Raw genomic sequence first — 27,436 nt, forward strand, 5'->3', positions numbered from 1 at the left:
TCCTTGAAATAAAAATATTCTAATGTTACACTGGTTCCCATGATGACTGACTTATTTCTCTCAACTTAGGTGCTGTAGTGGGGATCTGGCCTGCTGGAATGTCCCCCAAAGGCCATGTGTCAAAGGCTTGGTCCCTAGCTTGGTGCTCTCTGGAGCCGGTGTGATCTTTAAGAGGTGGGGCCTGATGGAAGGTCCTTAGGTCACTGGGAGAATGCCCTCAAAGGGGATTGTGGGATATAAGTCTCTTCATCTTCATGTCCCAGCCATGAAATGAGCGGTTGGCTGGGCCACACACTCCTGCCATGATGTGCTGTCCTCCCTACTAAAAGTCTAAAAGCAGAAGATTCACCTAATGATAGACTGAAACCTCCATCATGGTAAGCCAAAATCAACCTTTTCTCTGTTTAAGTTGATGTATCTCAGGTATTTGTTATAGTAATAGAAAGCTGCATCACATATCAGGCAACACAATTTTACATTGTCATAGTTTCAGTTCTTCTACATCTGCTAGGATTTGATTTGGTTGAAGAAAAAAAATCTGACTGTTCTTGATTTCACCAAGGGCTTTTTTATATGTCTTTCAAATAAAAATGAATATTCATCTTCTTTAGGAGCTATGACTAGAAAGGCAAGCTCTGGTTTGGAGAGGAGAATAAGAGTACCATCCTTTTAATTTGTGAACCCTTCTTTTTTTTTTTTTTTTTTTTTTTTTTTTTTTTTTTTTTAGAGTGAGAGAGGAGAGAGAGAGAGAGAGAGAGAGAGAGAATTTTTAATATTTATTTTCCAGTTCTCGGCGGCGGACACAACATCTTTGTATGTGGTGCTGAGGATCGAACCCGGGCCGCACGCATGCCAGGCGAGCGCGCTACCGCTTGAGCCACATCCCCAGCCCTTGTGAACCCTTCTTTTGGGATCGAAATCTGATGCTCAGGATAAAACATTGTTTCTGGTGTTTTCATCCCATGATCACAGCATTACAAGAGACATTCTTAATGTTCCCTCTTCAAATTAGAAAAAAAATAAGTTGCCTTCTACCTAAGCCCTGATGTCAGTATTAGAGAACATATATGTTCAAGAACTGAATTTGTCTAAACCATTTCTTTACACAAATGTACAGAATACATCCAGTCACTAAAAACGGAGTAGAGGACAGTATGGCACTTGAGAGTTCAGTGCCACTGCTTTTTAAACAGCTGTTTCCCCAAAGAAAAGGCAACTTCTGGCAGGCAAAAGTAAAATAGCCCTCTCACTGCATTCCTTAGCATGATTTCCAAGTCTTCAAGAGCCGGGAAGGCCAGTTGATCCCAAGGCAGGCTCTAGAGCCCCTCCTCCACTGCTGTGGCCAGGGATACACACACACCTAGTGCATGCTGACGAGCCAGCTCCGCTCCACCAGCCCGGGTTCCAAAGCCAGGCTTACTTTCTGTTAACAAAACGTACGTGGATGGGCTCCGCCGGGGTCAGAAGCCCATGGGTTTTTGCGTGAACAGCTTTAGTCCAAGAAGATGTTTTGATCTCAAAATGCTGAAGCAACTAAAAAGAGAAAGAGAAAGAAGGATTCAACATTGGGACAGGGCTAGGGTGTGTCTCAAGAGGACTTGCCTGGTATGTATGAGGCCCTGGGTTTCATTCCAAACACCACCCACACACAATACATGGGGGCAGCAGAAGATTCTGGATGCTCTTTAAATGCTTTTACTCCTCCTATTGTGGCAAGAGGTTTCACAGAGGTGAGGCAATGAGAAGGTGCCTGTTCAACGTGGAGGCCAGTGACATGCTGGCCATTTGGAGATAGCATTAGATCTCATATAACAGCTTTGCCTGTCCACTGAGCAACAGTAACGAAGAGGTGCACGCAGAACGCTCTCATGATTCAGGTTTTATTCTTCATTTCAAAATCCTAGCCCCATTCTTTCCATTTTAGGTCTACATAAAGGAGGTATGGAAGGATCAAAGAGAATAGACCAAGTGAGATTTCGGGTTTCCTGCTGGATCACAACCTGCAGCTGCATCGGATACAATGCAGACACAGCAGCAGGGAGAGATGTTGGCAGGCGGGAGATGGTCCAACAGACTCTGGGTGTTAATGGCTGAATTTAAACATTCCTGACACGTTCCTTTGATTTTATTGCTCCTGTCTGCCATTCAAAAGTAGAACCAACCCTGCCTCCTAGGGTAAAAACTGGAAAGTGCCTAAATGATGGCTTTTTAAGAACTCCAAAGTATCAATTGTCCGAAAGCAATAACCTGCCCAGCCAGTTGGCAAGGCCACCCTTGGGCTTAGGCAACAAAAGACAACTTGCTCTAATACAGATTCCTAGTAGGGATGGGGGCCTCGCTCAACTCATTCAGACAATGCAGGCGGCAGATGAGCTGATAACAACATAACCTCCAACTTGTGACTAGGCTGTCCCCACTCTGCCCCACCTCTCTCTCCAGCCTTATCTCCCAGGCAAAGACTAAAGGCCCATTGATAGGTCCTCGGGTTAGGCTTCAGATCCAGGATGGAGTCAAGCAGGGATCAGGGTCAGGGCTTCAATGAGGACATTCATTCTTTGGTCATCATTAAAAGAAATGAGCAGAATGGTGTGTCTTTGGGCAGCTCCACAGTGTACGAGCACCAACGTGGCCTGGTCTAAATATCTAACCTCTGACCTTTCACTCTGACCTTGCACATTGCTCCCCATGTGATGAGGTTTGAGGACCACTCGTTTGCCAGGGACCATTGGTCTGTCTTGAGAACGCCCCATGGGACAGCAGGACTATTGAGCTCAGGGCTCCAAGAACTCCCCACACCCCATTAACATACACATACCACCTAGGCTTCAGGATTCAGCATCTTCACCTTCCACCAAACAGAATCCCAAGGAGGAAAGAAATGTGGCAGGGCCTATGGAGTTGAGATGGTCCCTGCCCAGGATGGTGTTTTACAGTACACGAGGGATTTTATGCAAACCCCTGGCTTTATTTTTAAGTTTTCAAAACTGAGTCCTCTTTCTTTACCTGAAAGTTCCGACCCAGTTGAGCCCAACAAGAGAGGTCACGCCCAAGGCCAGAGTTTGCCTTGCCTGCCTCACCTGGATCATGACCAGGTGAATTTCCAGCTCTGCGATTCTCCGCCCAATGCAACTGCGCACCCCATAGCCAAAGGGGATGGACCCAAAATTGTCGACTCTGTCCAGGTTTCCTTTCCGAAGCCAGCGCTCAGGCCTGAACTCCTTGGCCCGAGGGAAGTTCTCATCCTCGTAAGAGGTGGCATAGTGGCAGAGGGCCAGCTGGGTCTAAAAAAAAGAAAGAAGAGGTTCACTTGAAGGCAGAGCAGAGGCCAGCACAGCCCTAGCCAGACTGTCCCTTCAGAGAGGCCCCTGGCCTGGGGGAGCCACAGAAGGTCCACACAGACCCAGATGGACCACACTCTTCCTCCCCCTCACACTTCCTGGCCCACTCCCATGTCAATACAGCCTCTGAGAGAGCGAGTTCCAATCCTTGGGAAACTGGTAGAGCAGAGCTGCTGCTTTTACAGGGCAGAGCCTGGGGCTAGAGGGAGTGGCCCTGTGCGCTACAGAATCATCTGTTTTGCTTTTGAGGAGTAAGTTTCCAGAGCAGTCAGACCACACAAATCATCTCACTGCTAAAGCACCATCTTCATAAGCACAGTATAAGGGACAAAGACTCCCTGAATGTCGAAGCAGATTTCCAACGCAACTACCAGTGCCCAGCCCTGCCCCTCCACCCCTGTCATGGCCACCAAACTCACGCCTTTGGGAATCAGATATCCCCCAATAACCAGGTCTTCTTGGGTGACACGGCCATTCCCTGGTAGCACTGGAAACAGCCTGGAATGGAACCAATGGGAACAGGAATGGAACAGTGACTCTTACACTACTCCATTAAACATTTAGGCATCTGAATATATTGCCACGTCCATTAAACATTCTAAAAAACAGCTGGGTGCAGTGGTGCCCACCGGTAATCCCAGCAAATCGGGAGGCTGAGAATCCCAAATTCAAGTCCTCGGCAATTTAGCAAGACCCTTCCTCAAAATCAACAAAAATTTTTAAAAATTTTTAAAAGGACTGAGGATATAGCTCAGGAATAAAGCACTCCAGGGTTCTATCCCCAGTACCAAAAGAAAAAAAAAAATCTAAGAAGTAACAGTGTACAGTTTCAACTAAATCTTCTAAGAAAGATTCAACAGCAAGTATTCTGGGGAATATGAAAAGGGTTACTAGGTCAAAAAAGTTTGCAAAACACAAAGCAAAGCTTTGAACATGGTCTTATGTTCTCAAGGGGGAAAAAAGTTACAAGTTTCTGAAATTTTATGTATACATGGGACCACTTTATCAAAGAATAGTTCATAGGATTTAGGATCCTAAGAATCATTTAAGAAATGGTACTTCAGTTCTCAAATTGTCCTGAACAAAGAACTCTTTAAAAAAATTAAATCCATTTTTTTTAAGGTTCTGGGGATTAAACTTAGGGCCATACACTTTCTAAATATACATTTTTCCACTGAGATACACCCCCTAGTCCATCTTCTTTTTCTTTTTTTCAAGATCAGTCAGCATGCTTAAATTAAGGATTCAGTGCAAATTAAAGTATTGGTATCAAATCGGGTTTGAAAGAATTCTTTTCACATTTACTATAGAAAATAATCTTTGTTCTTTGTCATAGCAGTTCCTCCACAGAAGATGCTGGTTAGGGGGATTGCAGAGGGGGAAGGAATTTCACTCATCATAAATGTCCATCTCCCCCCAAAACCACCCCCCTTCCACCTAAGACAACCCAGCTTTTTCCACTGTCACTGAAGCCCTGTCCAGGAGCAAATGAGCCTCACTAAGTGGCTTTTCCAACTCAGACTAGGATGTTCACACAAGAACCACAGGATACTGTGAACAGGTCTGGTAATTAACCTAACAATCCAGTGTATTTTTCTGACAAATCAATCTTGTTCCACTTTCTCTTCAGAGGAACACAGTCAAAAGCATTGATCCAGGAGCCACTTGGAAACTCTGGATGGACCGACTGTATAAAGGAGGAATAGCACTCAGTGACTGCTTCAAAAATCTTTAGGAAGGACAATGGATATTGGAAAGACAGAGTAACTCTTCTCCTAACCCAGACAGGAGGAAAGATAGACAGTTACAAATATCCCTTTCCTACCCAGTTTAGCTGGTGGGTGTAGACTGAGGATTTGCTGAGACAAAGAATCAGGAGAAGAATGAACAGGGAAAGGTCATCAGGTACAAAGTTTCAGCTGAATAAGAGAAAGAAGTTCTGGTGTTCTTCTCTGCAGCAGGATGACTACACTTAACAATATCGTATTCCATGTTTCAAAACAGCTGAAAGGGAGGATGGTAAAGGGTCTCACCTCTCAGAAGTGATCAATGATAGAAATGCTAATTACCTTGAATTCATCATTCCGATGTATGCTTGGGTTGAAACAGCACATTACACCCCATAAATATATGCAACTATTATTTGCCAATTAAAAATAAAACTTTAAAAAAAAGAATCAGAGATAATAAAGGAGATAATGTGTTGACTTTTACCCCTGACTTGTACCTCAGGGTTTCCTTCAGGAGAGCTCTGACCAGCGGGACTTTGGGAACATCTGCTGCAGTTGGAACATGCCTTTCCCCCAAATTCTTGACTATCTCCCGATACACGGTCTGCTGCACTTCTGGGTGCCTTGCCAGGAGATACACTGCCCAGGATAACGTGAACGATGTCTAATAAGAGAAACCGGCAGGCACAGGCATGTCATGAGTAAAACCAAAGGTTTACACAGCAGTCAGAGTCAGATGTGACGTCCCCTGGGAATAAGGGTAGGAGCAAAACCATATCCATACCATCCTATCTTTGCATTTGAGTTATTACCCAGACAAAAGATTCTTCTCCTTATTTCAGACCAGAAAAATCAAACAACTATTTTTGGAACATCAACTCTATGACTCAAGTGCTTTTTTTTTTTTTTTTTTTTTTGGTGGGAGGGGCGCTACAGGTGATTGAACATAGGGACACTTAACCACTGAGCCACATTCCTGGCCTTTTTTGAGAGACAGGGTCTCACTGAGTTGCTTAGTGCCTCACTAGGTTGCTCAGGCTGGCTTTGAACTCTCAATCCTCCTGCCTCAGCCTCCTGAGCTGCTGGGATTACAAATGTGTACCCCCGCCCCATGCCCAACTCAAGGACCCTTCCAATGAAGAGCCATGGGGGAAATTATTTCAGCACTTTTTGAATTATTTCAGAGCAATGTGCCTCCTCTCTAGGGAAGCCTGGGGGACCTAAGGAATGACAGTCAAGGCTAGAAGTTCTGCCTGAACTTCACAGGACATTTGCAAAGGTTATCTGTTTTTTTTGTTTACAAAGGGGCCTAAACCTGTCCACTTTTAAAAGACCTGAGAACCATGACATTCTGGCATCCCACAGGCCCATGATGGCTGGGCCTGGCCTGCTCCAGTTGCCCTAATCTAGAGATTGAGGAGTGCTAGAAGGACATCAGTCAGTCATTGTTCCTATCAATTTATCAACAAAAATCAGCAGCTAGCCATAGAGTCTCTCATTTGTGTAGTGGTTTTTTAATTTGGTTTGGTTTGGTTTTTTAATATGGTACTGGGGATTGAACCCAGGGCCTCTCATCAACCAGGCAAGCACTCCACTACTGAGCTACACACCCAGCTCTGCGATATCATTTTTTAATACCACTTCTTGGTCTGATTACATTTCCAGTTATTTAGAATAACTCTATTTTATTATACTAAGTCCCAAGAGTTCCACTAAAATTAATACCACTATCTATGTGACTGTATTTCACTTGCTTGTAAGGAAAATTCTACAGTCTAAATTCTTTTTCTTTCAATCTATTTAATTATACCACATGAATTATACCACATTTCTCCTCCAAGTCAATTGGTAGTGTTCTGTTTCATTCTGATATTGAACACATCTTGGTCACAGTATATTATTCGATTGCTACCCTAATGTATTCTACTAACTCGGATTTCATTTAAATGAGATCTCTATAAACATTTATCACATGGATTTGATTCACTAAAATCTCATTTAAATGAGATCCCTATAGAAATTTAGTACATGCTTATAGAGAGCAGGCTCTCCCATAATTTATAACATATAATACAATGTTCAAGCTCTTCCTTATAAATGAGAAAAAATTATTTAGATGCTTTCTATTAAGAGAACAGAAAAATTATATTAGACTCATGTCCTTAAGGGAAAATGAAACATGGCATGCAATGGTACAATATTCAATGATATTAAAAAAAAAAAAAAAAGAGTAGGGCTGGGGATGTGGCTCAAGCAGTAGCGCACTCGCCTGGCATGCGTGCGGCCCAGGTTCGATCCTCAGCACCACATACCAACAAAGATGTTGTGTCCACCGAGAACTAAAAAATAAATATTAAAAATTCTCTCTCTCTCTCTCTCTCTCTCTCTCTCTCTCCTCTCTCACTCTCTCTTTAAAAAAAAGAATAAATTACTGTTAAATACTACCACATGGATGAATCTCAAAGTCATTTCTCTGAGTGAAGGAAGCCAGATGCAGGGTAATATGTATTGTATAATTCCACTGACATAAACTTTAGAAAAATATGGTAGTGGTTTCATAAATGCTTGCTGCAAACAATCTGTATCAAATTATACAGTTTAAATGGATGCAGTTTATTATGGACAAATCACACTGCACTAAAGTTGATTCCTTTAAAAAAAAAATGAGTTTGAAATTTTAAGAATGTTTCCTGGCTTTCTTTCATTCCAGGACACAGAAAAGGACCCAGTACAATCTCAACCCCACTCATTGCGATACTCTAAATTACCACCAGGGGGCAAGAGGTACAAGTGTGTACAAATTGACTCCTAGACTAGGCGGTTCTTTCATTCTTTCCAGGTGCAAGTGGTGACTTGGTGTGAGCAAATTCACACCATTCATCACTTTCACATAATCAGGATAATCACTGATTGCATCAGTTAGTTTCCATTTAATTCTTACTCTTTTTGTTTTATCCTTGCAGAATTTCTGGAAGAAGTTTATACTGTTTTTTGTTTCAGCATATTTAAGTGACATTATCATAAAGTGATATAGGTTAGCCAGGTACAATGGTGCATGTCTGTAATCCCAGCAACTTGGGAGGCTGAGGCAGGAGGATTACAAGTTCCAGGCCAGCCTCAGAAACTTAGCAAGGCCTTAAGAAACTCAATGAGACCTGTCTCAAAATAAAAAATAAAAAGAGCTGGGGATGTGTCTCTCTGGTAAAACACCCCTGGATTAAATTCCCAGTACCAAAAAGTCAACCCTGGTTTTGGTTTGGGGGGTTCTTTTTCCCCCTTTTAAAATGAAGCTCTGTGCCATAATCAAGGTCAGAAAGCACTTGCATGAAGGAAAAGCATGATGTGACAAGCTCAATTGCTAAGATCTCCCACTTGTTCAGCGTAGGTGGTAACCCCTTCCTTAGGAGATGCTGCCAGGGGGGCGTTCAGGTTAGTGCTTTCAATACAGCAGGGTCTGGTGCAACCTTGCTTCTTACTTTCCAGACACACCAGCAGAAGCACCCCCTCCAGCCCAGCACTTCCCCACTTTGCTGCCAGAAATTTCATTCAATTGATTATGTTCTACCACATACTGGAAGTACAAGCCTGTTGTTTTGTTTGTTTGTTTGTTTCCTTGTTTCATCACTTCCTTTTAGCAAAATTTAAAACTGTTCTAGGGCTGGGGGTTTAGCTCAGCAGCAGAGTCCTTGCTCTGAGGCCCTGGGATCGGCTGGCATTCATGAGGCCATGGGTTGGATCCCTAGAACCACAAAATAAATAAAACTACTCTGCATCTACACTCACATATATACCATTTTTCAAACACAAGCAAATGTGTCATATTACATGTTTTAGGAAGGAACATGACTCCCCAGTCCCTGGACCTCAGCCAGAAAACCCCTGTTAACAACCCAGTGTATACTCACCACCCTTCTGCATGGCCACACGATCCCTTACAGACACATATATGCACATAGACAGGAAGGGGGTGGCCACAGTGTCTTGCTAATGGGATCACCTCAAAGTCCATTGGCAGTGCTGTTTCATTCTGATAATGAACCCTTCTTGGTCTGGATTCTATTTTCTTGCTTCAAATTGATATGTTTACACACATACATGCACATTCACACATATTTACAAGTCAAACTGTTTTAAGTTTTCTGTCTTTACACTCTCTGTATAATAGGTCATGGGTTTTGTTTTTATCTTTTTTTTGTTTGTTTTAATTTTTAGTTGTAGATGGACACAGTACCTTTATTTTAGTTATTTATGTGGTGCTAAGGATCAAACCCAATGCCCCATGCGTGGAAGGCAAGCAATCTGCCACTGAGCCACAATGCCAGCCCAACAGGTTGTGGTTTTAAAGTTAACCAGGCTTTATAAAATGAATTCCATGGCTTGGAAAATTTTAAAGGGTAAATAACAAGGTGTTTAATGTCTGTCCCCTCTTCATGGCTGATATTATGAAATAGTGAACAAAATATTGGCAAAATGGGGATGATTTTTAAACTGGAACACTTACTGCAATTTTACGTGTGTGATTATGGAATTGTGGTTATGTTTTTCATAGAATTGACTGTGTAGTTTTATTTTACATTTTACAGAAAGAAAGTTTTCTCCTGGCGATTTTCTGCTAGTACAGGTGGCCTCAGTATATGTAGGGATTGGTTCCAGGACAGAGTCTGGGTATGCTCAAATCATAAAACAATGGTATGACATTTGCATATGATATACATATAATTTATATACACCCTCCCCCATACTTTTAATCATCCTAGGAGATTCATAACACCTAATGAAATATCTATGCAAATATTTGTCATAATGTATTACCTAAGAAGTGATATAATAATGTTCATGCACATGTAATTTTTTTTCCTGAATATCTTCAATCCAGAGTTGGCTGAATCTACAGGTATGGAACCTGCAGATATGGAAGGCCAACTATACAAACATGTACAGTGTACTTAAAGCATTTGCCCTACTAAGAATGGAACCACCATTTGACTCAGCTATCCCTCTCCTCAGTCTATACCCAAAGGACTTAAAAACAGCATACTACAGGGACACAGCCACATCAATGTTTATTGCAACACAATTCACAATAGCTAAACTGTGGAACCAACCTAGATGCCCTTCAGAAGATAAATGGATAAAGAAAATATGGTATATAAACACAATGGAATATTACTCAAGCAATAAAAGAGAATAAAATCATGGCATTTGCCGGTAAACAGATGAAGTTGGGGAATATAATGTTAAATGAAGTTAGCCAATCCCAAAAAACCAAATGCTGAAGGTTTTCCTCTGATATAAGGAGGCTGATTCTGGGGGGGCGAGCATGGGAAGATTAGATGAACTCTAGATAGGGCAGAGGGTGGGAGGGGAAGGGAGGGGACAAGGGGGTAGGGAAGATGGTGGAATGAGATGGACATCATTGCCCTAAGTCCACGTATGAAGACATGAATGGTGTGAATATGCTTTGTATACAAGCAGAGATATGAAAAATCATGCTCTATATTGTAACGCATTCTGCTATCATGTATAACTAATTAGAAATAAAAAATTTTTAATATATTAAGAACTATGTAATGTTTTGAACGACTAACAATAAAAAATAATAATAAAAAAAAAGAAATTTGCCAATGCAAAAAAAAAAATTTTTAAAGAATTTTTAAAAACTGATAAATAAAAAAGAAAAACAAAAGTGTCTTCTCTATAAGGAAACACTCCACCAGAGCATGAGGAAAGCAGTGCCGCGCTTCATTCATTGAGAAAATAAGCACCGGTACTTACTGTGTCAACGCCGGCCAGCAGCATCTCCGTCATGTTGGCATAGATCTCTTCCAGCGTCAGTGTCTGGCTAAGGAAGAGGTAGGTGAGAAGTCCCCCGCTCACCCTCTCCCCTCGGTCCAATTGGCACTGTATGTCCCTCAACTTGTTGTCGACATGAATTTGGCCTGTTGGAAAATGGTATTTCTTTGAAAAGCAGTTTGGGTTGAGAATAACCACTTCTGTCTCAAGTCTCTCTTGGTCCTCCCCATGATGTAACTAACCCAATGAAGTTTGCATAGCAGGTGACAGAGGCTAGGGAAACCCAGCTTGATCTCTTGTCAGCCTTGGGGTCTCATTCATACACTTACTTGTATAAATGAATGAAAAACTAAAGACAATGTAAACATTTATTCCTTCCTGAAAGTAATATCTATCTGAAAATGTTCTAATCCAAAAACCAAGGAGTTATTATTATATTATTATAATATAGAGAAACAAGAATGCAATTCTTTTTTTCCCACTCTGGTTCCAGAAAAAGAAAAATGAATTGAGCAGGGCAAAGGCCATGATTATTATCTGAAATGTTACGACAAAAAGACAACAAAATATAATCTAGAACAGAACCTGTACATTTAAATGAATGCTGACCTTCAAAAAGACGCCACGGGACACATCTTTTGATATTAGCATTGTTCTAAAACATTTGGAAAGGCATTTTGGAAATCACTTTTTTCTTTTTGGAAACACCTTTTTGGTAAAAAAAAAAAAAAAAAAAAATTTGATGCCAGGCTTGGTGGCACATACTTGTAGTCCAGAGACTCAGGAGGCTGAGGCAGAAGGATCTCAAGTTTGAGGCCCCTCAGCAATTTTGCAAGGCCCTAAGCAACTTAGAGAGACCCTGTCTCAAAATAAAAAGATAAAGAACTGGGGATGTAGCTCAGTGGTTTGGCACCCCTGGGTCAAGCCTCAATATCATCGCCCCCATTTATTGATTGATTGATTGATTGATTGATTGATTCTGGGGATAGAACCCAGGAGCACTCAACCACTGAGCCATATCCCCAGCCCTATTTTGTATTTTATTTAGAGACGGGATCTCACTGAGTTGTTTAGCGCCTCACCATTGCTGAGGCTGGCTTTGAGTCACTGGGATTGCAGGTGGGTGCCACCACACCTGGCCCCAAATTTTCTGAGTTACATAAGAAAGCAAATCTTCTTTATAGTGTCACTTTGAGAATAAATAAATATTCATCTTCCTGGCTCGTTTTCACTAGGTAACAAAACAAATGAATCTATCCCTTTCAAAAAAGCTGCAATGGAGAATGTTCAAATAAAAGTCCATCAGCCTCCAATTCCCTCAACAGTTTGAGTACTGACAGATTTACTGGACTAAAGATATTATCTTCCGGAGGGAATTTTATGTGCATGTGTCACTGCTAGCACATTTGCTCAAATAGAAAGAATTATAAAATGAAAATTAGGCCATGTAACTAGTAATCACACCCCACATGCTTTTCTTGCTTATTTGAAAAACAAATATGAAAAAGGTATGAATGCAAATAACCCCTGGAAGTCCATCGGATCATCCTCAGCCATAATCACCCCCTGCCTGGAAACACTAGATACACGGCTGCAGTCCCATCACCCTATAGATGCCATAGGTGCCCTTCCTCCAGCCTTCTCTTACTGAATTTGAAGAGTCCATCCCAGGACCTGCAGAATTCTCGCCAGGGTTTGGGGATGAAGGGGCGGAGCCATCTGGGGATGGCACCTGCGTACATGGAGGTCTTGAACATGCTGAACATGAGCTCCAGGGCTTCAATGTACTCCACTGTTGTCTGGGGGATGTGGTTCTCCAGGCATCCTAAGCGACTCTCGTAAAGGATGGTGGCCACACCTGGGTGGGGAAGACAGTTTAAAAGTTCTCTTCTCCTCCATCATTTACCATTATCAATACCCTATCGATACGTAATATGTGGCATTAAAAATAACTTTCAAAAGTAGTCTAAGTGAGGGTTGGGATTGAGCACTCGCCTATAATGGGCGAGACCGGGGTTCAATCCTTAGCACCACGTAAAAATAAAGGCATTGTGTTGTGTCCATTTTATATTTATATACCTAAAATATAAATATAAAAAATATTTTTTTAAAAAGTGGTCTAACGGGGCTGGCTGCTGATGTGGCAGAATGGGAGAGTGCATAGCTTGTGTGCCCAAGGCCATGGGTTCAGTCCTCAGCAACACACACACACACACACACACACACAAAGGATGCTCTGGGAGCCTTTCATGAGTCACTTTTATCATCCTATCTCCATCCTGAACTACAGGATGCTGTGCATGGTTAACTCTGCTTCATTTAAATAGCTCCCTTTACAGCCCTTAAATACATATTAGGAAACCCACCAGAGCCAGGCATGGGGGTGCACACTTGTCTATCCCAGTGACCCAGGATCAGGAGATCCACAACTTGAGCAATTTAGCAAGAGCCTATCTCAAAATTAAAAAGGGATAGGGATGTAGCCCAGTAATAAAGCACCCCTGGGTTCAATCCCCAGTGGTACCGGGTGGGTAGAGGGGAAGCCCATCAGAAGGACGAGATAAGAAGAATCCTAAAGTTTAAGTAGCATGTTTAAGGTTGCAGAGGACTGGAACTCAGGTCTGAGATGACAAACCTTGTGAGGAGAGTGAGCTCTCCAAGCCTGATGCTGCTCAGGCCCTTCACACCCGCCTCTCTAGTTTGTCCTAGTTCTGAGGAGGGAGGAAGCAAAACCCAACCAGGGCCCCTTCCTGCCTCATTTGGAGACTATGAATCAGCTTTCCATCACGGGGCTCAATGAGGATAATTGAAAACTGTCTCCTCCTGGGGATCCCAGACCCAGAGAGCTAAAGGAACAGAGGAAGTGACCTCATGGATCCGTGGAGGGTAGGATGGTTCACTTTGTTTATATTACAGTTCTCTGTTGATGTCATTGCTATTTTTAGAAAACATTCCTATCAGAATTTCAAAGTTAAGAGTTAAAGGTACATTCATACATTGCTGGTGGGACCACAAATTGGAGCAATTCTGGGAAGCTAAAGGGAGATTCCCGAAAAAACTAGGAATGGAACCACTATTTGACCCAGCTATCCCACTTCTCCATATATATCCAAAAGATTTAAAATCAGCATACTACAGTAGCCACATCAATGTTTATAGCAGCACAGTTCACAGTAGCCAAGCCATGGAACCTATCTAGATGGCCTTCAACAGATGAATGGATAAAGAAAATGTGGTACATATACACAGTAGAGTATTACTTAGCCATAAAGATTTTCCTGTAAATGTATGGGACTGAAGGCTATCATGCTTAGTGAAATTAACCAGTCCCAAAAAGTCAAAGGTCAAACGTTTTCTCTGATAGGCAGACAATAATCCAAAAATAAGGGGGTGTGATTTAAAAAAAATAGAAGAAAGATCAGTGGAATGGAGGAAGGGGATTGAACAGGAATGGGAGGGGATGGGATAAGGAAAGAACAATGGAATTCATGTGACTTAATCTCATCATCATGTATATCCACAAGACTCTGATTATTTTTAAAAAACTATAAGTAAATAGCAGGAAGATCAGTAAAGAGAAGAGAACAGAGAGAGGGAGGAAGGATTGAAAAGGGGAAGTCCTGGGGACTGGATTAGAGCAAATTATATTCCATGCTTTTATAATTATGTCAAAATGAATCCTAACGTTGTATATAACTAACAAGAGCCAATTAAAATGGAAAAACAAAGAGATAGGCAATATAAAAATCTTTTTTAAAGTTAAAAAGAAGAGTTAAAAATTCAAAGTAATGGAAACATTATTTTAAAAAGATCCAGTACCACCAAAAACAATGAGAAACCTGATGGAAGTGTCTTCCAGACATATTTTTAAGAAAAAAGCAATATGTTTTGTATACTTGAGGATATAGCTCAGTTGGTAGAGTGCTTGCCTCGCATGCCCAAGGCCCTGGGTTCAATTCCCAGCACCAAAAAAAAAAAAAAAAAAAATAGGGTTGGGATGTGGCTCAGTGGTCAAGTGCCCTGGTACCCCTGCCCAGCCTTCCCCCAAAGAAAAAATAATCAAGATGTAAGGAAAATGAGTTGTGCTTAAAATATGCTAGGGGAAAGGGAGGATCTAAAATACATACGTGTGTGTGTGTGCGCGCGCGCGCACGTGTGTGTGTGTTTTGTATACTATCATTTATGTTTTAAAAGTAAAAAGAATATTCATGTGTATTCCATTGTAGGTACATAACAGATCTTGATGGACACATGAGAAACCGAGGGCCTTAGTCACAATAAGGAAGCAGGAGAATATTTGATGACTACCTTTTGGTTATGGTATCTGAATTATCCGACAAGATGGAATGACTTTGTGATAGACCAAATATACATACACATATATACAGTCTATCCCTTCATAACTGTGGGTTCCTTTATTTTTAATTATGGTTTAAAAAAATGTGTAGTGACTAGGAACATGGATTCTTCAACTAAAATGACCTGGATTTGAAACTGATTTTAGTCTCTAAGAAAAGGAATTGGGGTATAACCTTAAGTAAGTTCTTTAGGAGGTCTCAGTTCTCCCTTTTGTCCAACAGCAGGGACACACCTGGTTCATGCTAGTGAAGCCAGAATTAAAGACAGGCAGTTCGTATAAATAGGTGATCCAGAGAATGAAGGCCAATTTGGGTCTCTGAAGTTGGAGACTGAAATGTTAATGTCTTCAGAGCCCTTCCTCCACCCTTATCAAGATAACTGGCCCCTGCTCTAACCTATTGCTAGGGTAACCTGGCCCAGGGACTGTCCCTCCTTATATGGAGTTAGAAAAGTTGTTAATTAATGCACCCTAGGCCCCCTTCCTCCCCAGATCACTCCACCTTAGCCCCTCCAGCCCATCTGCTTCTCACCTTTTGGCCATCCTACCTGAGCATCTCCTGAGCCTAATCAGGAAGGAGAGAGATAAGCGGGGAGAGAGCAGGAGAACAAAGAAAATCTAGGATGTATAAAAGAGGCAGAACGCTCTCATTTCTTGGGATACCAGGATACCAGCTATGGACCCCTTCTCCCTCCCAGGAGAAGTGTCTATGTTACCCCTTTATAAATAAACCCTGGTTCATATGCCTGCCTCCGCGTGCTTCTCTAATGTTAAGGAATGTGAAGAAGCAGAACTGGTCCCCCATGACCAGTGGTGTCATTAGCACTGTGGGGATGACATGTGTGTATGCACTGGGCTTACACTGCCTGGGGCACAGGAAATGCTCAAGGAAAGAAAACTACTTTTTTGGCAATTTTCCCATCTTCTGACTCCACCTCACCTTCCATTGAATATTTGAAGAAAAGATCATTGACATTAGTCACCGTTTCCCCATCTTCTGCATGGCTCCTGAGGATGTAGATTTTTTTAATCAAATCAGCAATAACTTGGTTGACTTCTCCAGAGAAAATGGCCACATCTGTCGGTTTCAGAATTCTTTGTCTTAATACACTTCTCATCTTGAGCCACTGTTCACCTTCCCTAGAAAAACAACAAGAATTTCAGATAATCTTACTTACATTGACATTCTGGGAAGGAATTCAAAACCTATGAAAAACTTCCCATCCATAAAGAATCAATAAGAGCTGCCAATCAATGAGAGCTGCCAGTCAAAATTAGATAAACAAGGGCTACAGATCAAAATGAGGTCAGCAAGAGCTGCTGGGAAGAGAGGAGGAATAACTTAACTCCTGTTAGAGCTTAAGTTGCTGCCCTTGAAGCAAACTTTTTTTTTTTTTTTTTTTTTTTGCACCAGGGATTGAATCCAGGGGCACTTAATTCCCAGCTCATTTTTTTCTTTTCCATTTTTTTGTTTTTTGTTTTTTTTGTTTTGTTTTGTTTTGTTTTTTTTGAGACAGAGTCTCACTAAGTTTCTTAGGACCTCACTAAATTGCTGAGATTGACTTTGAATTTATGATTCTCCCGAGCCACTGGGATTACAGGCATGCACCACAGTACCCAGCTCCTTGAAACAAAGTTTAAGGAAAAAATACCCCTGGGAATCATGTAATATGATTTCCTTTGAAAAACCTATCATGATAATATTGTAACATAATTTAATATTTCTCATAATAATACCATATTTTAAAGATATGAAACTGATTAGAAAAAGAGAAATATATGCTAATTTATACATATATACTTTGTGTGTATATATATATATATATTATACTTGTGTATAATATATATATATATATATACACACAAAGTATATATGTATAAATTCGTATGTACTCTTCTCATCTTGACCCTTCATAGCTGTGGGTTCCTCATCCATGGATTCAACTAACTGAATATCAAAAATATTTTTAAAAAATTATGATTTAGAGATGATTTAAAGCATACAGGATTGTGTTGGGTTTGTGCAAATACTGCAGATTTTGGTATCCACAGGTGTCCTCGAACTAATCTGAGGGCACCATGGGTTACTATTGATATTTAAAAAGAAAAAGAGAGCCAGGCATAGTAGTGCACACCTGTAATCCTAGCTACTTGGAAGACTAAGACAGGAGGATCACAAGTTCAAAGGCAGCTTCAGCAACTTAATGAGACCCTGTCTTAAAATTGAAAAATTAAAAGGGCTAAGAATGTAGCTCAGTGGTAAAGCCTCTCTGAGTTTCACCCCACCCCACCCCACCCCGTACCAAGAAAATAATAAAATAAATCTAAAAAGAAAACCAAAAAGGGTGACTGCAGCTCTTTCCCAGGGGGGTTGGGGGCTCCTGGCTGCACTTTAGAGGATGCCAAGCTCCCTAAACTGATTAGCAACACCTCTCACCATGAAGGCAGGATGCTCAGTGAACAGTCTGCAGCAGGTCTGAGGACCGGGGCACACTGTCCCTCAGAGGGTTCCAGTGAGGCTGAGCTTTGTCCAGTGGCCCCCAAAAGCAACCCTCCCATCCATCCACACTCAGTGTTTCTCTCCCATTCCTTCCTGGCTTCCCCACTCCCAAATGAACCACTGCAATTAAACCCTTGCCTTGGGATCTGTTTTGGGTGACCCCAGCTAAGCCAGCCAGTCTCCTGGGCCAGGCATTCCCTCTCCCCTTCCCACCTGTTCTAAAGTCACCAGCAATATGCCATGTATACACACACACACACACACACACACACACACACACACACACATATACATACACACACACATAAAGAGAGAGAGAGAGAGAGAGAGAGACAGAAATTGAATCTCTGGCCCACAGAAATTTGGGTCAGGGATTACATAAACATTCTGGCCTCCTCCCTGCTTGGAACTGTGCCAATTATTTCTTCAAAGGTACCAGCATGTTAGTGAACCTTGTTCAGAATTAATTATCACAGTCTGCTATGAAACACGAAAATCACCATGGTGCTGGAGATTCTTAGCCCCCACTAGGAGATTTGCTTTTGGGTCTTACCCTCTTCTACAATTTGGGTAAGTGTCCCCAGAGGCCCACATTAAATAAAGGCTTGGTCCCCAGTCCATGGCACTACTGGGAGATGACGGTGACTTCAGGAGGTAGGACCCAGGGGAGGAAGTTAGGTTGTGTGAGGATGTGTCCTTTCACACATGGGAACCCTTCCCTTGCCTCTGTCTCTTGCACTCCCCAGCTGCTAGGAGATGAGACTCTTCCTCCATTACTTGCTCCCCCCCATAATGTGCTGCTTCAACACAGGCCCAAAAGCAATGAGCCAACTGACCATGGTCTGAAACTTCCAAAAGTATGAGCCAAATTAAATATTTCCTTTTTTAGAGTTGATTATCTCAGGTCTTTTGTTACAGTGATAAAAAGTCAACAACCCTCCTTCCCCTGTCCTTTAGCTCCCTGGGTGTCACTGAGTGGACACCTAAGCTGCAAAGCATTGCTTGAGAAGAGCACTGGCCCATCATTCAGTCATTGTGGCCCCCACCTTATCCCAGCCAGCAGACCTCTTCACAGAGGAGGAGGGAGAGCCCCACGGAGCTCTGCAGCTCCTGGTGTTAGGAGATCAGGCAAAGTGGCTATTTGACACTATTCCACTGAAACTTCTGTACTTTTTAAATAGCTGCCTTTTAGGAAACCCGTGTCATGGGCATTCCTTCCTGAGTTCCCTCCAACGCTTGGCACAGCCTGGCCTGCATACTCACGCTGAGATGAGCCCGGTGGCTCTCCCTCGTGAGTCTCGGTACTCCTGCCAGGACTCCATGTTGGCTCTCTGGGGCGCGACCCCCTCCGCCCGGAGCACCTGAGCCACCATGTCGCGGTCTGCAATAGATACTACAAACTGAGGACCAAAGTGAGACTTGAAGATTTTTCCATATTCCTGTGTGTGCTTCTGCTGCAATACCGTGGAGAAACCAAAAAAAGGAAAAAACACACAAATATGATATACCTTCAATGTCAACATTCCTGCGTGTTAGAGAAGCAGAAAATGGGGGCAGAGGGAAACTGTATATTCATTCTATGGGACTTTATATCAGAGCAGTACCTTTACATATGCACATAATCATATGCCTAGAGGCTTGTTTATTTGTTAGCCGTGTGGTTTTTAAAATGCCATACTTCAATAAGAGAGAAATGTCTTCATGGACAGAGATGCACTAAGGAGACACACATCCTAAGCCAAATGAGCCCCAATCAACCAACCCCTACCCCACAGCCCAGCTCTACAGGAGCCTGCTCTGTGGAGTGAGTCCTCTGGGGAAATACAGTGGGCCTCTAAAAATGGCCTCCAGGGGTTCAGTGATAGAGCACATGGCTAGCATTGTGTACAAGTTCAATCCCCAGCATGAAAGGGAATAAAAACATTAATAAATAAATAAATAAATAATTTTAAAAACCTGAAAGGGAAGGGAAAGGCATTTAGACTCTAGTCTAAAGGGGAAGCAAAATCATCTCTGTTCACAGATGGCAAGATTCTCTATAAAGAAAATGTTAAGGAATTCATGGGAAAAAAAAATAGACATAACTCCTGATTCAATTTGAGTAGCTTATATCTCTATGAATTTTTCCATGTCTTCAAGATTTTCTATTTGGGTATAAATTTTCAAAATAGGTTCTGATTATTACCTGTATTTCAGTGGTGTCCATCATGAGATTTCCTTTTTTCATTCACCAATTTTAGTAATTTGAGTTTTCTCTCTTTCTCTGATTCTTTTCAAAGAACCAACTTGTCATTTTGTTGATTTTGGCGGGGGGGGGGGGGGATAGTTTCTTTTGTTTCAATTTCATTGATTTCAGGTTTGATTTTAATTATTACCTATCATCTACTGCTTTTGGTGTTAATTAGGTCTTTTTTTTCTAGGGCTTTGAGATGTAATGTTAGCTAATGTATTTGTTGACTTTCTATTCTTTTAATGAATGAGCACAATGCAATAAATTTCTTCTTATCTCTGTCTTCATAGTATACCAGAGATTTTGATATGTTGTATCGATATTCCCATTTACCTCTAAGTATTTTTTTATTTCAGCCCTGATTTCTTCTACTAGCCATTCATCATTCAATAGCATATTGTTTAGTCTCCAGGTGTTAGAGTAACTTCTATTTTTTTTTATTTTATCATTTATTTCTAATTTCATTTCATTATGATCTGATAGGATGCAAGGTATTATCTCTATTTTTTTTATTTTCTAAGAGTTGCTTTGTACCTTAAGATACAGTCAATTTTAGAGAAGGATCCATGTGCTTCTGAGAAGAAAGTGTATTCAGTCATTGACAGATGAAACATTCTATATATGTCTGTTAAGCCTAAAGTATTAATTATATTTTTTAGTTCTATAGTTTCTTTATTTTGTTTTTCTTTGAAAGATCTATCCAGTGGTGAAAGAGGTGTGTTAAAGTCACCCACTATTATTGTGTTGTGGTTTATTTTATTCTTGAAATTGACAAGGATTTGTTTGAATCAGGAGGACATAGAAAATTTAAACAGATCAATTTCAAGCAAGGAAATTGAAGACATCATCAAAAGCTTACCAAGAAAGAAAAGTCCAGGACCAGGCAGATTCTCAGCCAAGTTCTACAAGACCCTCCAAGAAGAACTAACACCAAGCCTCCTCAAATTATTCCATGAAATAGAAAAGGAGGGAACTCTTCCAAGCATTTTATGAAGCTAGTATCATCCTGATACCAAAACCAGACAAAGACACGTGTAGGAAAGAAAATTTCAGACCAATAATCCTGATGAACATAGATACAAAAATTCTTAATAAAATACTGGAAAATTGCATACAAAACATTTAAAAAATAGTGCACCATGATCAAGCGGGGTTCATCCCAGGGATACAACCTTGCATCAATAAAATACAGAATCAATATTTAAAATTGATCACATCAATAGATTTAAAGACAAGAATCACATGATTATCTCAATAGGTGCAGAAAAAGGATTTGACAAAATATGGCATCCATTCATGTTCAATACACTAGAAAACCTTGGGATAGTAGAAACATACCTCAACATTACAAAAGCTACATATGCTAAACACAAGGCCAACATCATTCTAAATGGAGAAAAAATTTAAAGCATTTCCTGTAAAAACTGGAACAAGACAGGGATGCCCTCTTTCACCACTTATATTTAACATAGTCCTAGAAACTCTAGCCAGAGCAATTAGACAAAAAAGAAACTAAGGAATACAAATAGAAAGAACTCAAATTATCCCTATTTGTTGACTACATGATTCTGTATTTAGAAGACCCAAAAAACTCCACCAGAAAACTTCTTGAATTCATAAACAAATTCAGAAAAAAGATATAAAATTAACACCTATAAATCATTTGCTGTCCAATATATATCAGTGATGAATCAACTGAAAGAGAAATTAGGAAATCTATCCCATTCACAGAAAAAAAAAAACTCAAAGAAATTAAAATATTTGGGAATCAACCTAATAAAAAACGTGGAAAAAATCTAAAATGAAAACTACAGAACACTAAAGAAAGAAACTGAAGAAGGACTTAGAAGATAGAAAGATCTCTTGGATAGGCAGAATTAATATTGTCAAAATGGCCATACTTCCAAAAGCACTATACAGATCAAATGCAAAGTAGACATCTAATAAGGGACTTGTATCTAGTACACGTTTTTAAAAACCTTTTGCAACTCAATAGTACAAAAAGAGTAATAGTAATTGAATTAAAAACTGGGCAAAGGATTTGAATGGACACTCCTCCAGAGATATACAAGTAGCTAATTAGCATATGGAAAAAAGCTCAATATCGTTAGTCAAAAGAAAATGCAAATCAAACATATTAGATTTCACTTCACACCAAATAGGACGACAATAATCAAAAGGACAGATAAAGCAAGGATGTAGAAAAATCAGAACCTCTTATGCTGTTGGTGGGAATGAAAAAGGGTGTGGACACTCTGGAAAACAGCTGGCAGCTGGTCAAAGGGTTAAATATAGACTTTTTATTTTAGCCAGCAAAACCACTCTTAGATAAATATCCAAGAGAAAAGAAAACATGATACTCAAATGCTCACAGCAGCACTATTCATAATAGGCAAAGACGGAAACAGTTCAAACATCTATCAATTGATGAATGGATAAGCAAAATGTAGGTACTGACACCTGCCGCAACTTGGAAAAACATTGAAACCAGGCACAAAAGACCACATTTTATGTGGTTCCATTCATATGACATGTCCAGAATAATCTACAGAAAACTAGTTAGCCAAGAGGAAGGGGAGAGTTGGAGTGACAACTGAAGGTTATGGAATTCTTTCTCTTTCTTCTGTCTTTCTTTCTAGGAGGGAATTACTAGAAAACCAGGAATATTCTACAACTGAGCCAAATCCTCAGCCCTTTCTACTATTTCAAGTCAGGGATTCACTAAGTTGTCCAGGTTGACCTCAAACTTGTGATCCTTCTGCCTGAGCCTCCTGAGTAGCCGGGATGATAGGCGTGCACCACCATGCTCAGCTTAGAGTTTCTTTTTAGAGCATTTTAATAAAAATGTTCTAAAGCTGACTTGGTGATGGTTGTAAACTTCAAATGTGTGAACTGCATGGTACATGAATCATATATCTATGAAGTTGTGAAAGAAGGAAGGAGACAGGGAGGGAGGAAGGAGTAAATTACAATAAATATAGATGGTCAATTAAAGACAGAAAAGGGAGGGGCTCCAACATGGCGCAGTGTGACAGGACTGTCCCTGCAGAAAATGATGAAGGCTGTCTTTGGCATCCACCATCCTTTCTCACCACTCCAATTCCCAGTCTTGGAAATGGCAGGTCAGGGAGACTGTTGTCTCTCCACTCTTTGGCCCACAGGTGAAAGCTCTTCAGTCCTTCTGTGGATTTGGGTGAGGTCCACCTGGGTGAAGACACTCAGACCTAACTGGAATGGGTGAGTCTCCAAGGGGTCACTTCTAACAAGTAACCTCAAAAGACTCCAGATTGGGCTGGGAATGTGGCTCAAGTGGTCTTGCGCTCACCTGGCATGCGAGGGGCACTGGGTTCGATCCTCAGCACTACATAAAAATAAAATGAAGATGTGTGTCCACCGAAAACTAAAAAATAAATATTAAAAAATTCCCTCTCTCTCTCTCTCTCTCTCTCTCTCTCTCTCTCTCTCTCTCTCTCTCTCTCTCTCTCTCTCTCTCCTCCTCCCTCCCTCCCTCTCTAAAAAAAAAAAAAAAGACTCCAGGTCTCTGAATGGGACCCCTAAAGGGGTGGCTGATAATGGAAACCACTGAGAAATGGACTACTGCTGGACTACTGCTCAGGCAAATCCAGCTACTGAAGGGCACATTCAGAATAGGGGGCTGGCAATAGAAATACTACACACAGTTTACAGCACTTTTCAGTGAAGTGGTACAGTCAGTGATAATACTTAAACAGAGATACTGGAGTTTGAATACTGGCTCACAGTTTACTAGCTGGGTGACCTCAGTTCCCTCACCTGCAAAATGATGAAATAATAGAACTTGCCTCACATGTAGGAGTTAGAACTTCACCTGTATATGAAAAGAGTTCTAGAAATGTTCATTGCTGTTCTTTATTTGTTATTATCAGTTTCACAGCCCAAATCTCATTTGACCTCACTATAACCAGTGGGATGAATGGAGATTGTTAGTCTCCAACTATAGTCTAGAGACAATAAGTGACTAGCCCAATACAAGTGGTTGCAAAGGGCTATCACTGAAAAGAAGATTCTGGTACCCATGATTTTGCTGCTCTGTCACACCTGAAACAGCATTTGGTATATGTACATATACTCTGCTACTGAGTTGCGTGAGCTTGGACCTAACTTAGCTAATACTGTGGATCTCTTCCGTTTATAAGAGGAGAATTGAATTGTAGAGCTGAATGCAAGGATTCCTTTGAGTTAACATTCTGTAATTACAAGGTGAGTGCAAGTAAACTGGATGAGATGGGTCACAGAATAATGCTCTTGCTCCCAGAAACGTTGCTTTACTGCAACCTGGAGAGCCAGAAGAAGGGCTTTACTTAGAACCAACCTAGAGCTTCAGTGTGGCTAACCACAGGCTGTAAAACACTCCCTAGCGGTTCTCAGAGGAACTGCAGGAAGAAGAGTACTTCAAACGCCAGACGTGAGAATTCTGGTGGTGCTCTCTGAAGAGTGAAGAAAAAGGTGAAGCCAGAGAGAGTAGGTCTAACTGGGAGCACCGAGGTCCTGCCTGCTGTGTTGTGAGAAAGCACCAAGTGAGTCAGTTCCTTGACTGTGTGCTCTGGCACGTCTGCCCCGGGGGGCATGGGTGTGGTGGTGAAAGATGTCTGAGCAGTGAGCAAAAAACGGCTGGCTGGGTTGAGCATGGTAGGTGGAGGCTGAGCAGATGAATGGAAAAAAAAAAAAAGTCAATGGAAACTGAGACATATCCTGTTTGGGGATTCAGGTTTTAACCATGGTCAGCTTTTCAAAGAAGCCCGTGCCCAAGGAACAAACTCTGGACTGATGATGTGAGTGAGGTTAAATGCAGATGGAAGTAGAGATGGATACAAGAAAAATTAAGCATAAAAATTTAGAAATCAGGCTGTATTGAACTCATAACAAGCAAATTAAATAGTTTTCACTGTATTTGGAAACTCTTGTCCTAAAATCTTAGGTTCATAGGAGAGAGAGAGAGAGAGAGAGAGAGAGAGAGAGAGAGAGAGAGAGAGAGAGAGAGAGAGAGAAACCTTCTGGACTCCCACAATCATGATGAAGGGTGAGGGTTGGAGAGGAGGAGGCCAGTTGTGATTTCTGTTGAATTAAAATTCCTCCTCATGCTCTGTTGCTTTTTTCTTAGCGAGGTTTCTACTTCTCTGACTTTAGGAAAGGCGCCTGCGCCATCTGGGGCATTGGCTAGTTAACGAACCAAGAAATGAATGAAGCCCAGGTGGGAGGTTAGAAAAGTGCCTCCTAGGACCAGTAAGTTTCTCACAACAAAAGGAAATGGGTGCGTGTGAGAAGAGGGTGTTTCGGGAGCCCAAGGGCCTGGATCCCAGAAGTAGCTATGTTCTAGGATTGCAAACCCCAGAAGGCGAGCAGATGAAGACACCAGGAGGCGGCAGCTGCCACCCCAAGTTGGAGGGACGGAAAATTGACGCTTCCAGGTGGAAGGCCACCTCAGGATAAAAGACGCAAATGGAGGGGCAAGGGTCGGGGTCAAGATGAGAAACGAGGGATCCCACATCATCTCGCCAAGGGTTACTGGCATATCTGGGATCTTACCAAGTCCCTGGCCCAGCCCTTACGCGTCAACCCTGTAACTATGCAACTACAAGCCTCTGAACTTCACTTTTTCCAATTATAAAAAAAACAAAAAAGTACTAGACCTGAACACAAAGCTATCAATCACGTAGAAACACGCGGGGCTCCCAAGCGCCCTGAGTTTCTGGCTGTGCTCCTGAGCCGGGTGCCCGCGCCCACCGCGTGGAGACTGCGCTGCGCACGGCCTTCCCAGACCGCGATCCCCAGGGGGCGCTCCCCTTAGGACCTCGCAGCTCCCTCTCTCCCGGGAGACCACCGCCCGCTGCTCCTTCCCAGCTACCCCTGCCCGAAGTCACATCCTTGCCTCGCCCCCTGACGCCCCCTCCCCAGGAAATCCTCCCTGCTCCCTCGCCGGGCTCCCTCTCGGTCGTCCCCTCCGAGGATGCCACTTCCCGGCGCCTCTTCCACAGCTTTCCTTACCCTGGCCCCCTGCCCGCCGCCACTCACCGTCCTCCAGCCCGACTCCCCTCCCCGGAGTTCTCTCCCAAGGAGATCCCTATCCCGGCGGCCCTTTCCCGCCGCCTCCTCCCGGAGTCGCCTTCCCAGCGCCCCTTTCCCGGGCGCCCCTAACCGGACAACCCCTACGCGGATCCCCTCCCCCGGGCTTTGCGTCCGTCCTCGGAGGAGCAGCCCCCGCGGCTTGCCCTCCCCGCACTGCGTGCGCGGCTACCTGGATCTCGTGGATTCGGCTGAAACCGTCCTTGCAGAAAAACTCGACCAGGTTGGCGAGGGTTCGCGGCCCCGGCATGGCCGCGAGACTCCGGGGCCCCTCGGCCCTGTCTCCGGCCCTTGGCGCCCCGGGTCGCCCAGATCCTTTGTCCTGGGCCCGCGCCCCCAATAGGAGCCCAGAGCCCAGAAGCCTGCCCCGCCCGGGAGCGGGGCGGCGAGTAGCTTTCAGGATCCGCGCCAGCAGAGCCATTGCGGTCCCTTGCATTGGTGTGCTTGTTTAAGCAGCTTCTCGGTTTCGGGGATTGCCCTTTGGGGTTGCTCTTTCCCGGGTTTTAACTTACTGGAGCAGAGCTTCTTCGAACTCATGCCGTCTGGGCATCAGTTTACATAGATCATTATTAAAGGCTCCCTCCCTTAGGACGGAAAAAAAAAGTCTGTGATTAGACTGCGAGAGAATGAGGCTGTTATTTTTTTTTTTCTTCACATTAGATTAATTCAGCATTTAAGCGTTCTTCGAAACCACAAAGTTTTAAGGTCCAGCCCACTTCCAGCCATGGCCAACAAAAGAGAGAGAGGGAGAGAGAAATCGACTAGGATTTTAAAAACAATTTTAATTTTCTTATTTTAAAATTACTTATGATAAAGAAATCTCCTTCGTCTTCTTTGGTGTTTTTTAAAGATTTTTATGATTTTAAGTTATAGTGTTGAAATTCCACATTTAAAAATGAGAATTTGTGTTAGGAGCGAATTTGCACCCTGTTATTATTTTACCGCATGCCCTTGATGATAATAAGGATCATTTATGATGGCTTTTTTAGGACTTGACAATTCTTCCCCCCACCCTTTGCAGTGTTAGGGTTGGAAACCAGGCCTTAAGCTTGCTACCTAAGGGGTCTATCACTGAGCCCTACCCCCAGTCCTGGGTTCATCATTTTGATTCTGGCCACCTTTTGAAGCAGGAAGGAAAAATGTGAGGGTAGTGACTGCTGCAAATTGTAGGCATTCCCTGGGCTCTCACAGGCCCTGGAGAAGTGAAAACACTTCTGTGGGTAGGCAGGGGAGTGGAATTTGCCAACATAGGGTCGGAGCTCAGTGCCTCTGCAAAAAAGGAAGTGCTTCCCCAAAGGAGGGACTTGGCATAGCAAAGACTAGGAAGGGAGCCCAGATCCTGTTAGCAGCTTAACCACTTATCCTGGAAACCCAGCACATTATTTT

General features: G+C 42.3%; 1 protein-coding gene across 1 annotated transcript; it reads right to left on the reverse strand.

Annotated features, from left to right (window-relative positions):
* Window positions 1–763: 763 nt before the first annotated feature.
* Window positions 764–26,650, reverse strand: Cyp27c1 (cytochrome P450 family 27 subfamily C member 1). Its single transcript, XM_013357149.4, has 9 exons — window positions 26,223–26,650; window positions 18,982–19,172; window positions 16,159–16,358; window positions 12,510–12,719; window positions 10,844–11,007; window positions 5,566–5,732; window positions 3,758–3,836; window positions 3,078–3,281; window positions 764–1,533 (listed from the first exon to the last, which is right to left on the reverse strand). The coding sequence occupies exons 1-9, from the start codon at window positions 26,484–26,486 to the stop codon at window positions 1,417–1,419; spliced, it is 1,596 nt and encodes a 531-aa protein (XP_013212603.3). The 5' UTR covers window positions 26,487–26,650; the 3' UTR covers window positions 764–1,416.
* Between the last annotated feature and the right edge of the window lie 786 nt (window positions 26,651–27,436).

Source organism: Ictidomys tridecemlineatus, chromosome 7 (assembly GCF_052094955.1).
Source record: "Ictidomys tridecemlineatus isolate mIctTri1 chromosome 7, mIctTri1.hap1, whole genome shotgun sequence".
Classification (NCBI taxonomy): Eukaryota; Metazoa; Chordata; class Mammalia; order Rodentia; family Sciuridae; genus Ictidomys; species Ictidomys tridecemlineatus.